Source organism: Daphnia pulicaria, chromosome 6, assembly GCF_021234035.1.
Source record: "Daphnia pulicaria isolate SC F1-1A chromosome 6, SC_F0-13Bv2, whole genome shotgun sequence".
Taxonomy (NCBI): Eukaryota; Metazoa; Arthropoda; class Branchiopoda; order Diplostraca; family Daphniidae; genus Daphnia; species Daphnia pulicaria.
In genome coordinates, this window is record NC_060918.1 from 19,602,438 (window position 1) to 19,618,070 (window position 15,633).

At 36.5% G+C, this 15,633-nt stretch overlaps 1 protein-coding gene across 1 annotated transcript; it reads right to left on the reverse strand.

Annotated features, from left to right (window-relative positions):
* Positions 1 to 1,551: 1,551 nt before the first annotated feature.
* LOC124341972 lies at positions 1,552 to 2,483 on the reverse strand. The gene is made up of 2 exons (XM_046794928.1): positions 2,208 to 2,483; positions 1,552 to 2,148 (listed from the first exon to the last, which is right to left on the reverse strand). Exons 1-2 carry the CDS (start codon positions 2,427 to 2,429, stop codon positions 2,044 to 2,046), a joined length of 327 nt encoding a protein of 108 aa, XP_046650884.1. The 5' UTR covers positions 2,430 to 2,483; the 3' UTR covers positions 1,552 to 2,043.
* Between the last annotated feature and the right edge of the window lie 13,150 nt (positions 2,484 to 15,633).

Consider the following 15,633-nt stretch of genomic DNA (forward strand, 5'->3'; position numbering starts at 1 on the left):
ACGTTATCTATTACAAATATGTTGAATTGGATAGATGTGGTTTTCCCTATGTGGTATTCCATGAAAACTAGAAATGGACAACCACCATATCGATTTCTGGAAACAGGTGATCGCCACTTATCCCGCCTCCAAACAACATATTTCATCATAATCATTTTCATTCTCTCATTATCATCTATTTTTATCGTTAAATCAACGAACGTATAATACTGAACGTAAATATGCGTTCAATTGGAGTATCTATACTCTATAGCTAAGTATAAGTGGCGCATTTATAGCCACCCAATGTTTGGTTTACAACAATGTCGTTCCCTCCAACACTTAAATCGAAGGGAAAAGTGGGAAATTTACAGAACCCTAAGATTGGAAACACGACGAGTGTTTCCGAATGAAATGGTGTGTCAATAAAAAATTGCCAAAAATTCAAATTTGTTAATTTTTTCTTGAACCTTGCACCAACAGTAGATGACAAAGTCATCTACAATTGGGCAAACATTCAAATTTTATAAATGAAACGCTGATTTTTTGCGATTTTTTAAAGAAAAAAGGACGATTTTTTTTCATGGTGCAGGGGTGAAATCCTTGCCCGGGAGAAGAATGGAGGAAAGAGAATAGGGAAGAACAAATGGGTCCGGAAGTTTTCTCTCTTATATTCTCCTCTCGGGGCAGGATTCTCTCCATGCGACGCGAGAAGAAACTAGTGATGGCAACCTAGTTACCTAGTTTTCGACAAATTAAGGTAGCAGCGGCATTTTTCTTTTGAGTAGCCTCCCCCTTAAAAGTACTTTTATTTTAAAAGTATACTTCAATTTGGTCAAACATAACAAAAGAGGAGTAAAAGGGGGTGTTTTTTTAATAGAAAAGAGCCACTCCTATCTGTATTTGTCAAAACTAGGTAACTAGGTAATAACTAGGTTGCCACCACTAGCGTGGCCCACTTTTTGACACCTTAAGAATCGGTAGTAAGTCGCAGGGTGCGAAATGACGAACCACTGAAGATGAACTGTCGACGTTTTCTTCTGTAACAGATATAGTCGGCGAGGGAGTACACGAAACAGAACGTTCCTGCTGTTCATAATGCTGGACTGGAGTGGACGAAGCTACTGTCAAACGTCACTCTCGTCATTTTCTTGTGGGAAAGGAACGGTAGGTGTGGGGGTACACGATCCAGCAGAAAGGATCATTCTATCTTGGTGCTGGTAATACTGAACTAGAATGGAGCGAGTATGCGGCAAGGCATAATCTGCTTACGGAGTAATAAGAGTAGAAGGAACTGACGACGAAGAAGAAGACGGTGATAGCTGGTTAAGGCGTAGCGGCTGAGCCATTCTACTATGAGCTATTGGAGTCAACACTATTCGTCCATGTACCGTAACGGCTAAAGAATATTGCATTGCTGCTTGTTACAGCACAAGCAGTAATGTTGCAACATCATCCCTCACATCACTTGAAGTCTACAGAAGGGAATGTGTGGGTTCACTAACTATAAATCACACATTAAATAATTTTAGTCTACAAAAAAAATAGTTTCTTCATAGTTTCAGCTGGTAAATCACTTGTCTTTGATAATGAATACATTTTGTATGGTATCGCTGTACGATTAAGTGGGAAAATTCCAGTAGAAGAAAATCATTTCTTGATGGTGTGTTCGGGAAAAGCTTTCTCGATGACTAACTTTGAGATGATTGGGACGTCATAAATTGTAATAGCCTTGCCTGGATTCCTTCGCATAAATTCATCATGGCCCTGCTTAAGATATCTTCTGAACGGGCCATAGAAAGTTTGAGAACCATGAGATATGTGGGGAGGTAATGTTTGAAGTATTATTTATTCCTTGTTCTTTGGAACACATCACAACAGAATATCTAACATGAAAGCTGTGACCATCAACAAACACCAAGACTGGCTTTGTAGGCGAACCAAAAATCTGACTCCTTAGGTGCTTCAATACAAGAAGAAAACAACCTTTATCCATCCACCCGGATTTATTTGCCAACGGAAGCCATCCGTGCGGAACTGTGTCCTTCATTTGTTGAGACACTTTCATTCTTGGGTATTTAAAACACCTGGATAAAATTTTCCAGAAGAACTAAACATTGGGAACATTGTAACATTGATTCCTCTTTCTGAACCTTTTCTGGAATAAACCTAGAAATAAATATACTAAGTAAAATAACAAATAATTAAACATAAACAAAATCAATTACCATATGTGTTCCTGTTTCAACAATAACTTTCTCGGAATCTAAAACAGTAGGATCGTTCGTTTCGTTTATGTTGAAAATTTCATCATCTGTGAAATCGTATTTCTTGTTCAAGACCTCAACTTGGTCGTAAAAGTTCTCCATTACTGGATTGTTTGGGGCTCCGGCTCTCGCTATGCTAGTTCCTTCCGGCTTTCTAAGTGTTAACCGAGGATGGCTTTTCATGAAATTTGTAAACCAATCGGCCCCAGCACTACTATTCTTCGGACAGTTGGGATGAATTACAATGCCATTATATCGGGCGTACGAAAATGTCAACACCTTAAACAATTTGGGAGCAAGAGCATATTGTTGTGATTTGATATGCAACCATGCAACACTAGATGGTAGCAACCTAGATGGCAGCACTCTTGATGCGGGAGATACCTCGGCCTTCTCTAATCTACTGTATAGGCCTTTCCGTTTCTCTCTCTCACTTGTCTGCTGGCTGGTGCTTATGTTTTTGGAGTTCTACTGTCGCAAACAAAGAATTTTTTTTTACGTTAGGTTTTTAACTATTATTAAAAATACCCTACAATAGAAATACCCGACAATAGAAAAAAGTAACAATTTAGCTATTCCTTTTCCTTTTTTTGTTCGCTGTGTCTAAGTAATTTAAGACAAAGTAATGTTTATCAATGAAACAGTACATTTCTTGCAACATTAAAGTTAAGATTACATTTCTGCATAAATAATCAGCCACTGTTGTAACAGAATCAAAAAAGACATAAAAAATATAAGATTTCTCAACAAATTTCTGTGAAGGAGTCAAACATAATGTCTGCCATGAACTTCTTTTTTTTACGCCAACTAAAATGTTAAGTAAAGAACTGTAAATTTTTTCATACCGCAATTCCTTCGTGCTTCTTTTTTTCTTCGTATTTAATAACTTAGTAAAATCTAATACTTTCTCTTTTAACGTTTTAAAAATTTGTAAACATTTTAATTGGTTCTTCCAAATTGTATTCATAAGTCGAACAGGAAATGAAAAATTGATTTAAATAATAAAGCGCTAGGATCTTTAGTCGACATATTGTCTTACAGATCACCAACTTAATAAATTTCACCAATCTACATTTCCACGGAGAATACTTTTAGTCAAGATCACCTCCAACACGTGGTCGCCTACCGTGGATCCTAAAATTTTAAAATCTTTTCATTACTGTTTCGAAATTTTTTTGTTATTGTTATTGAAAATTTTACCAGTGTATGATGAAAATTCTTCCTTGGCACGATGGGCATATTTCTTCTTGATGTTCACGGATAATGAATTCCATCCCTTGACGGCATTAGAGTTAAGTTCAAGTATGTTATCACGACATGTGGGTTTTTCGCAGCCGGTCTTCTGGAAATCATCACACATGTACCTATAAGTAAAAAACTGTTAGTTACAGCATAAAAAAATAAATGGTTAACTTACCAAAAAATTGGATTAAAGCACATTTTGTCCTCGATTGCTTTATCCTTCTTCGGAATTGGTAGTGTGAACTGGTCATCGCTCTGCCTTCTCGAGTAACTTTTTCCTGAGTTCAAACAGCTCCGTCTAGACAGCATTCAGTCAGGTAACGACTGCATTACCCAATTTACATAAAAAGGGGTTATCCTGGTTGCGTGAATGCATGGAAGGTCTAACAAAGGGTGTGTATGAATGAATTATACAAACTAAGTGCGTGTGCAAAAAAAGAATTATACAAAGCAAGGAATATCAAGTAAAATGTAGCCGGAATACAATAAAGGGGAAAACCTATGGGACAAAGCAAACACAAAGCAAGCACCAACCAAACACCAACCAAACACAAAACTAAAAAGGGTGCAACCAAATACCAAACTAAAAAGGGTGCAACCAAACACAAAATTTAAAAAATTTCTTCAAAATTGGGGGGCGGGGGACATGCTTAAACTTGGAAACTCGAAAAAAGTAAGACCAACCAAATTTTACAAGCGGGATGTGAGGGGACTAGATAACACGTCCACAGGCTCCACGTCCACGAGTAATGTGTCCTCCATGATTGCCAAGACCTGTAAAAAAGGTAAGAGGGGAAGGGTTATTACTTAACATTAAGGAAAAATATATTGGCCTCCAGATTTTGGGGCATTTTGCGTCGTATAGTCTACAACTGCTTGATAACGGAGTACTACTGGCTTCCAAGCTAAGATATTCTTTGGAATTTGGGGTAGATAGATGAGTTGGTGCGCCTCCTCTGGACTCCCCGCCGGCCAACGTACCACGTCCAGCCCCTCTTGGACCGCGTCGTCCATGATTCCCTCGAGTTGCTACAGTTAGTAGGCTGGAGAAGTTATTGACGTTAGTCTCCCTAACGCTGGCATTAATTATTTATACTGGTTATTTATACCAGCGATGATATACATGGTAAAAACACGTATTACTTCACAGCAAGAACTGTGGAAATAAGAAGAAATTCTTAAATAACTTTTTTGTGCATCGTTGACGGAATCCCTTTCATTGAAAATCAGGATGAACGAACGGAAGTTAAGATTGACCACCATTTGAAAATCCAGGATCACCCCACATAGCAAATAGCTCCTGTATTAAAAATTAATAAGTTTAGAATCTTACATTTTTAAAAAGTAAAAAATTAAGACTACCTTTATTGCCAGCTAATCACACTCCTTTGAAAATTTGTTTAAGTATAAACGATAGGTGAGGCCAAGTTCAGCCTTTTCGAGCAATTTTGGTTTCAGATCAGATATTTCTGTATAAATAGCAGAAAAAACTATATTCTTAAAAAAAACTTATTTTCTTTTGTTTGGACTTTGGAACCGATAGAATTGAGGAAGGTCGTCTTCGATCGATGAGAAATGTTTAAATTCTTGGGAGTACGACATTGCTCCCGCGAAATATATAAATAACTTGCGCGTTTCAAGAGTAATAACGTACTCTCCCACCAATTTTTTCAAGGTGTGGAATGAGATTGGTGATTTCTGAGCGAGCAACAACTTGGGTAGCACAGCTATCATTTGTGCTTAATAAATGAACCAATGAAAAATTGTTAGGCGGATTGTAGATTTTGTACATACTCCTCGGAATGTGTTTAAGACACACTGTAATAATAGAAAATTGGAAAACACGTTATGCTTTGAAAACGTTTCCAATACAAATTTAATACCGGATATTTCTTTGATGGAACCATCTTCTGTAAGATATGGTGCGAATGTTTCCCGCAAATACCGTAAATGTCCACATAAATGCACACACATTCAACTTCACTACAACATTTTTCTTGGAAATAAAACATCAGTAATTCTTACAACAAGTTCTCTGGACTGTCCCTTTGAATCAGCGGAAATTCCACATCGATGACGTACTGCGGAAATTATGCTGAGTCTACCTTACTCTCAACTTCTGAGCCCTCTCCACTAGGCGAAAAGCAGCCGACCATAATGGATCATTGCCACCGAAATCCAACTGTCCGGTATATGCCTTGTAAGTTGCAATGTTCTGCATTCTCAATCCCGCATCAGTCGTCACAGTCATCATGTACTCGCCTTCTCCTTTCTTTCGCTTGTTGCTTTCTCCTTTTATGTTCTACCATGTAGACTCCCATTTTTTTTTGTTGGTGGTTGGTAAATCTGGATATAGGCATAAAACTTCTCTTTGCCTAGTTTCATTTTCAAAGACTCGTTTGTTGCAATAACTGACTTTAGAATAGACAAACCGTCATTTACTTACAAGAAAATATATCGTTGAAATAAAAATCGTACATCGTCGAGCAGCGAAACCCTTCAAAGTTTGAAAATCGCAGTTCGTGGTTCTTTATCCTCCTTTTTCCTGAAATTCTTCAAACTGAACTCATACATTTATACCTTTTTGACTGAACGGAACTTTGAACTGAACTTATTTGAACAGAACTTTGAAATTTTGACCATGAAATCTTAATTTCAAGAAAAAAATTTTTTAGATACAGACGATGTATTCTCGTTGAAAGTCACTGTAAAAAAACTGAACTTTTCGTCTGGTACCTTTATTTACAGGCGTCCAGTTTTTGAGAGTTTCTATAATATTTCCTTCATAAAGCTGAAAACTAGATCAGCGATCTTTGGTACACGAATTAACTTAACTGGTAAGGAATTTTATACCAAGAAATTAGACGACATATAGTTCTATCATAGAATCTATCCAAGAAAAACAGGTGTTGTTGTATTTTTCACGATGACGAAATGTCATTGCAGGGAACCGTATCGTGCTTTTTCCCTTTTACATCAAACAAAAGGTGTTTTTAGGAGTTGTTTCTCCTCTCCTTCTTTCGTTCAGATTTTTGCATTCGTTTGGCTTAAAATACAAATTATGACATTTTAATGCCACACTTTCATTGCCACTTGACATTTGCAACTTGTCAAAGTGTTGTTTCCACATTAGAGCAAACAATTTTGCTATATTGGAGGTTTTAATGACTGAAATTCCTTCCTTTCCGATTGGTATGATGTCTGTCGAAAACACTTTAGAGTTGTACCAGACTGGAATTGAAAGAATTCAAAGCATCACATTTTGTTTTCCCAACAAAACGTGTAAGCTGGCAGCATTAATTACTAGCAGACGGTTTAAGAAATGGTTTTTAATGGAATCTAACTGTTCACATGAAGAACAAAATTATGTACATTAGATGTGTGAGTTTAAAATAAAAAAAATGACGGCCACTTGCACCAGCTGTGCCCCCGTTTAAATTTTAAGTTCAGTCCTAAAATTTAAATTTGGGCTCTTCCCTAGGAAGAATGAATGATCATGCATTATTAGCTTCATGCACAATGAATTTCCCATAATGGGATGGCCACATTCCCTGATGTGACGTTAGAAACCGTGGAAGATATTTTCCATTTAACGATCTTTATCTAAAAGCAGAAACAGATATTTTACCAGAAGATGTGGTCATCTTTTCATTTGCCGGGTTGAACTATTCTACTATGAAAGAAGTGTGAACTAGAGCATTAGTTTTAACAGCTTGCCAAAGATTTTACTTTAATCCGCATAAATCATAAAAAAATTGAAAATCCATCAGAGAGCCCATTTCCTGGATCGGGAACTTTCTTCACTGCATCCATCAGAATGTGAATAAAAGGAGTAACTGTTGAACCAATCAGGGTATTATTAAGTAGAGCTTTCCCAATTTGACATATGCTTGTGAGACTGACGACAAGACTTCCAAACATAACTTTACATTCTTGACACATTTCCAAGACGACGATGATGAATTTTGCATTTAAAGTCTTCCTAGACAACAAGACTTCCAAGACGGAAGACTTCATAAACATAACTTGGCATCCTTGACAAAACTTCCAAGGCGATGACTGAATTTTGCATTAACAGTCTTACAAGACTTCAAAAACATATCTTTACCTCCTTGACAAAACTTCAAAGAAAATCACTGAATTATAACATTAAGACTGACTTTTGAATGATCCGACTTCCAAGACGTCAAAATAATCAAATTAATGACGACCACTTGCACCTCCGACCGGACGAGCAGCGAGGCAATGATCAGTAACGCCATCTAAAAAAAAGAGTTGCAGAGCGTTGGTTGGGTTGCGATAGAGACAAATGTCGATAAAGAGTTGCCTCAACTGAACAAGCATTTGGAAAAAGGTCACTTCTTCCTACGTCTTTTCCCAAACTATGGATTCTTGACTATTCACACATGCATTACTCCTCGACTCTCAACTTCTATCAAGGATTGTTTTAGTAAACTTATTTCTAGAGTGTCAGAAGATGCCTTAGTTTCTCCTCTAAATAACAGCCTCAATGACTCTGTTTCTTGAGTATTTCCTTCCACCTTCAAAGTACCATTCTTCATTGAACGCACTGCTGGTTTTGCGTTCTTCAAGTCTATAACTTCCAAGACTGTGTAGAATAGAATCTTCCATTTCTATCATGAAGGATGCACCATGAATCTGTTTCAGACCAACCAATTACTTGATTCAGGATACATAAAAATCATGTGTTCGGATTATAGATAAATGAGGATCTTCAAATAAGACAAGATATTTATTTCTGATGGTCATTTTTCTTCCATTCCAATTTTCTTTTCATACAGAGCAGCAGTTCCATTCTCAAGAGATTCATTTTTATTATTTAAGTAAACAAAATAAAACGGAGATGTGAGTTGAAAAGGATTGTCAAGGGTTTGTCCTGTGAAAGGGTTGAATATTGTAGGCCCGATTATTTGATTCTTCTTTGTCTGCAGCCTGAAACATCCTTGAGCAACAAATGTATGCATTGAGTTCAATTATTTGTTTGCAAACCAGGCTTACAATCTTCTTCTATAATCACATCTAAAAAATTTTCAGTCATTTTGTAAAAAAAGGAATTTGAGGTGCTTAGCATGCTAGGAGGGGCAATGAGGACGGTGAGGTCCATTTGGCTGAGAATTGTGTCCATTTCATCGTCGCTTAAACCCTCAGCCAAATCGGAATTTTCTCCATTGCACTTAGATAAAACGAAAATTCACTTTCTTTCATGACATCAAAGGTCACAAACGTTTCTTTGATTAAAATAGAAAAATTAGATTGCAATTTCTTCCAATAACAATTACAATTACGTTTTTGGTGCAAACGTCACAGCAGCTAGGAATAGCAATAGGGGAATAGAGGAACTGCAAGAGATGGGGTTGAGCCGTGGAAACTAAAAAAAGCAACAAGCTAAAAAAGACGAAAAAATGTTGCATTCATAAAAAGAGATTACAAGAACAACTGAAACGATGTCGCATTTAGACGCTGTTTCTCAAAAATATGTTGCGATTAGGAAAATGCGGAAAATACAAATTCTCACAAATATTCGTTTCATACATTTGGACTCCAACAACTAACTGTACTTCTTTTGATTTCTAGCCTTAACGATCTGTAATTAGAAAGAAGAAAGAAATAATTGTAATTATTTCATGACGTTTGATTGCAGTAAATTAAAATTACCGCAATCAACGAGACTTTGTTGCAAATAATAGCCAGAGTATTGGTAGTAGATAACACAAGATACCAATTGACCATCTCACCCAACTCTTCCACATTCTTGGTAATACGATTCCAATGATTTCGGAATTGAGTGGTGAAACATAAATCTAAAAACTACAAAACCAACCATATCATTAAGAAAATGAAAGCAAAATCATAAAAAACGGGTTTGTTGATTTCCATACCGAGAGCGATAAAGCACAAGCAATATAGAATTTTATTTAAATTAAGAGACAACCACAATAAAAACAACATTGGTAATTTTAAAAATAACAATAGATCGAGACACATTGTAAAAATTACATAACCATAACATTCCAACTATTTCATTTTTTTATAACTATTAGTGAGACATTAGTAATTATAAAAATTTATATAAATGGAAAGACATTTTTTTTTAAACAAATTAGAATTACTTAACTATGAATATCTTATTTTCCCCAGACAACCCCTTTTTTGGTATCGCACTTAAGATATCGTCAACAAAACCAGCATGGTAAGAGATGGCAGAAAAACCAACCAAATTTGGCTGCACCATCACAATTCTTTCTTGAAAGGCAGTAAACAATGCCACACTCATCGTTAAAATGATTTAAAATCATTACTTTCATTGATTCGAGTGCATTTTCATTTAAAGTATTTTTAATCACTGAAAGTTTAAGATTACCCCGGACACAGGGACGCACAGATGTAAATATAAAAGATAATAACTGATATAAATTGAACATAATAATTTAGACTACAACAAAGAAATACATAGTTGGTTCCCTTAACTGAAGCATGGAAATATTGGATTGCGTGTTGAGAGTGCTGGTTCCCGTTAGCACCATAATGGGGCAACGGGAAACATGATCAGCAACAACCTAACATTCCGTATTGCTTCTTAGAAGAAAACAAAATTGTAATTATTTAAAAAAAAAAACAAATTATTACAATTTTACAATTTGCCGATGGTGGTGCATTGTGATGCTTATAATTATGGAATCGTTGTTGTTTCAGTACAATATTGCATGCATAGCACCAACTGGCATAGCAGCTAGTAACTTGCCTGGAGGCAGTACAATCCCTAATTTTTGCGGAATTACAGTTTCTCTTCCTTTGTGATGTGACACGCTCCATTGATGAAATGAAACAAGCAGACAACTGTCAAAACAAAATGTCATGACAACCGACTGATAACAGAAGTCCCCCGACTATTTTCTTTCTCCCAACTAGCACCCCTTGTCATCGAGTACGATTCTCTTAATCTGGAAACTTTTTAGAAGGAGGTGACACTGTGAGTTTTTTTTTTTAACATGGCGTTGTCTCTCCTTCATTTCTTCCTTTGTGGCTGGGCGTTACCCTGTCGGGTAAAAATCGCATCGTCCACGTTTAATATAACCCTCGCCTTGCAGCCCCCGTGAATTTTTTAATGACACTTGCAATAATAAATATTGTGTTGAGATCTTAAAAAAAATATACAATTTAGCAAAAGTAGCTGAAAGTATAACTTCAACATTTTTCTTACATTGTATTCTGTAAATAGTAAATAAATCCTTTCTCTGAGTTGTAGCGGGTACCACCATGCTTGACTCCTTTTACGGGTTAAATCATTGGGTGCTCATCTTCTTTAAAAGACATTTTGTTAATGTTGAACAGGAACGAAATAAAATCACGAATGGCTGAATGGGTAAATTTAAATTTAAATTTAAATTCAAGCAAATTTAATTTGAGGAAAACAAAAACGATATAAAACAAATATTTTTTTGTTTCTAAAAATGGCGAACCACAACAGACACAACTTTCGTCAAATAAAACTTGTTGGAGATTAAATTTATTGGCTTTAGATTTTTGGTGCGTTAGATTTATACCACACCTATCAATGTTGTTTTTCTCATTTAGCGCAAATTGAATATGAAAATACCTCAAAAGCCTTTGTTTTACCGTCCCCCTAATTTAAATGAATGCGTTATTGTCAAATATTGATATAACAAAGACAATAGCGATTTGCGACAATGTCACGAGTAAGATATTGCTACGCAGTTCTTTAAATTACTTTATTTGAACAGAAAAGGAGGTAGTTTTTATTATTAAATGGGGGCTTTAGTTACGGGGGCAACAATCGTATTTGTTTTTTTGGGGGAGGGGGGCCACAGTTTGGGGGGGGGCAATTGGAGCAAAAGTTGTTTTTGCAGTGTGCCCACTTGCTTGGTAGTCGAAATTCCCAAACAGTTGCCAGATTTTCGGAAAATCACCATTCGCCAAAGGCAAAATCACCAAAAAAACACCACCAAATGTTTTTTAGTTTTTAATACAAAAAACGTTTTAAAAGGTTGAAAAGCGTTAATTCTTGTTTATGTATCAATTAAAACACACTCAAATTAAAGGTACAGGTTAAACATTGCTTGTAAGTGTTAAAAACAATTTCTAAATTTGGTATTCTGTGTTAACGAATGAGGGAAAACGGCGCACTATTCATGGATAATTGGTGCGTTCGATTTAACATTTTTGGCTAAAATGACAAGTTCTTTTGGAAATTGGATTTTAGAAGCTGACTTTTCTTCATTCAACATCCAAAATTTTGCTTTGAGAATTGCATCAGTAGAAGAAGTTCTCTGCCGATTTTGCTTATTGTGACGTATTTGAACTATTGATCTTCTCCTCCCACATCGCTTTCCCCTTTTCCGCAACCTCAGCTTCCCACCAATTTATAATTAATATCTTTGACTCTGCCGAGTCAGACCCCATCGCTCACCTCATTATTACCCATACATATTCCTATTACCCTCCTGTCAAACCTTTCGGGGTACCTTTTCCCTTCACCCAATTTCCCGTCAATCACCGTGCAATTTGGAAGCATCTCCAAATTGCACCGACTAAGCTACTCGGCTACTGGTATATAACCCAGCAGCCACGACATCCTAGCGGCCAGTCAGTAGGAGTCAGTCAGTCTGTCGCCAGCCGCCGGACAGCAGTCTCCTCCGTAGCCGCTGTCCTTTCCCGCTGCTCTCCCTCGCTGCTTCCTCTCATTCTCCCTTGCTATTCTCCCTTTCCATCCTCCCTCTCTATTCCCCCTTTTTCTCTTTCTGTTCTCGCGCTCCCTCATCCTACGTGCATATTGTGTGTGTAATTATAGTGCAGTTATCTAAATACAAACATTAGAACCTTCCTCCTCAAGTTGCTACAATTATCGTCCTTGACTTCCTTCAAATGACTAAATACCCTCTCGGCTGATGCGTTACTAAATGGCAAACATAACAAGAGGTACATGCACTCAGTTAGATTAGGAAAAACAGGTTCACCGCAAGGATTTAGAGTAGAGAGAACTGCTTTCCAATAATCGTCAACTTTCATATTATACAACGCATAGCGATCAGTGACGCCAAAGTGAGATAAGGGCAGACTTGCGTGTTTCCTCCATTCGCTGTCAGCCAAATTAGGATCACAAGATTCCTTCAATTGTGTGAAATGTTTGAAATCTTCAGCAAGTGAGGCAGGATTCAACTTTCGGGCATTCTTTGGTTGTACTAGACTAGAAAATTCATAGACTTCGTCCTTCAGGTCAAAACGCTTAGTGACTTCTGAATAACCAGTTTGGTAAAACTTTCGGAATGATTTCAGAAGTAGATTGAATGGCTGAAAATTCTGCTCAAAGGAAACGTTGCATGTCATCTTATAATTTAGCTTGTACGTTGCCTCGTTAGCAGAAGTTCGTGACTCTTTAGGAAAAGCCTTGTCTGCAGATTTCAAGCCGTCTTCTTGTGCCTTAATTTCAGCTTCTTATCTTTCTTGGGAAAAATAAACAGTGTTCTTAAACGCTGATTTCGGCTTCGATTTCAACTCAAACAGTGTTTCAGTAGCCTGTAACTCTAAAAAAATCAAAAGATTTTAGGAAACACTAAAAGGATCAAGTATTACCAAAACAATTTAAGGCACTGCTTTGTCGTAATCAACTCTACTAACCTAGTAGATTTGTTCCAAAGGGACATACTCATGGCAGTCTAAATGATCAAGACTGGACAGACAAGACATGTGTTCTTCAACGTATTCCGTGTTCATATAGCTCTTAGCCAATGAAACAGGTAGAGACTCAATCGCAGGTTTTATCACATGAATGAGAGGCTTGTTGGACTGGAATAATTCATTCAGTTCAGTAAAAAGAGAAAGTCCTGCCGATTTGAAAAAAGAATTAAATATGCTGATTAGTAATGTTCAAATAACTGAGGAAATTTGTTTTTGTTTTTCCTTGTATGAAAAACTCAAGAAGAATTTTAGTAAAAGGATCTTGCAAAAGAAACAAAATTTCTATTGGTAGCGACTATGGGGTTCAGCAACCTCAGAAATGAAATGTAAAATTAAAGCGTCATATTGTTAGAGAATGCGGACAGCGCAGTTTTTAAAAGTGAACCAACGCGTTTCTCCGGGCTTGAGAATTTCCAACTCATCAAGTTTGAGAAATCTAAGACACTCCTTTAATTTATCTCGCCTGTCACGACTATTGCTGAAGTGGGCAGGAATAGCATGGAGAAGTTCAATAAGTTCTGGAGGCAAGGCTTTATAGAGTGCTTTGCACATAAATGAAAGTTATGACAAGTACATTTGACTGTTGCTAGCTTGGGGAAACGGTCTCTCAGCAATGTTGAGACTGATTTGATTCTTCCAAAATTCACATTGCATGTATCAGCTGAAAACCCAACAAATCGTGCGTAAGGAATTCCGTGTTTTTCCAGCCCTGAAAGAATACAGTTAGTCAATCCATCTACAGTCCCATCAGAAACATCCACTAGATCAAGAACATCGAATTAAAGCTTTCCTTTTTCAAGGCACCAGTGGCAAACTACAATAACCATTTTAGTTTTGATTGACACGTCCGTGGTTTCATCGAATATAATGGAAAAATATTTGTTCTTCAGTTTACTTGCTTTCTGTTGTGTACAAAATTTTCCAAATCCTAAATAGTTTAATAGTATAGAAAGAAATTATCAATTAGTTTTCATAGTAATACAAATTACGTATAACGTATTCTACCAACCTTCTCTTATCAAGTTGCCTGCTTTTGTATATCCTAATGTGGCTTTCTTGAGTATGGGATCATTTCCTTCTGTCTGCATCACTTCAAGCATTCCTTGAGCAGAACACACTGATTGACTATTTTCACATATATGAGCCAAAATTCGTAGTTCAAGATTAGTGATACGATCTCTAAGTGGAGATGCAAAATTGGCTAAACGATCCTGTTGCTAAAGCAACTCTGGGAGCTTTTCCATGTTCCGTTTGTGTTGGGTACTGTCAACATGTTTTACTAAATGTGTTACTAAATGTTTTACTAAAGCTTCCCTATGATTGTTATAAAACAACGCACCAAGCTCCACAAAATGCTTGATTCTCTCCAGTCTGTGGATTGAGTTTCAGCGTTAGCCACTTCGCAAATTTTGGATGCTTATTCTCATATAGCCAATCTGGATTAAACTGTCTTGGTTTTTTTTAGGATCCTAGAGATTCTAGCTAAGGTCCTAGAGATATAACATAACCAATTACAAAGTTTTAACAATTACACACCGATTCAAATTAATTAGTCTAACTATATTCTCCAATACTTGAGTTTTCTTTCGCTTAGCCTGGCCCTGGCTTGACGAAACTTCCTCGACTTCGTCAGTGGACTCAGAGCTCATTTTGAATTAGTTGTAAACATTAAAGAATCATATATACTTATATAGACTAGCACTTAAAATTTTAAAAATTAAAATCTCAACCTTAAATTTGAGCAACTTAAATAATTTTTTTAAAATGCAAAAATTCCCCAAAAATACAAAAATCACCCCAAAATCACCATTATTTTCTATCACCATTTGATCACCATCAGACAGCCCGAAATCCCAAAAATGGTGAAAAATCACCAAAAGTGGGCACACAGTGTTTTTGTTAAATGTATTGAATTGCAATATAGTGCACAATTTAATCTTATTAGTGATAGAGGAAAATGTTTAGTGTCTAATTTTGCGGAAGAATTATTCAAAGGTTTGCAGAATAACTATTTAATGGTATCTATGGTCTACCAACTTCAGTGTAATGGGTTGGTAGAACGTTATAATCGAATTGTGCTCACATGTTGTCAAAATATGTTAATCCTCATAATGATTGGGTACGTCTTGGTAGCTCGGCTTGTTTACTGCCTCGTGGAGCAGCATTAAATAAAATTATTACTATTCTGTTCATAATGGCCGAGTTTGTTCAATGCAGCAATTTGGCTCGTGATGACCTCTCGATCACGAATAGATATTTTTAATTAGTTTTCTAGATTGAAGATGCACGAAGGAATGGCGATATTGACAAGAGTTGTTTTGCCAAAGCCTACTTAAAAAGGACATCGTTCAGACAAACAGCAATTACAAAAGAAGTCCACGACAAAAGAAGGACAGAGAAACAACAGAATACAGATCTAATAAATTTT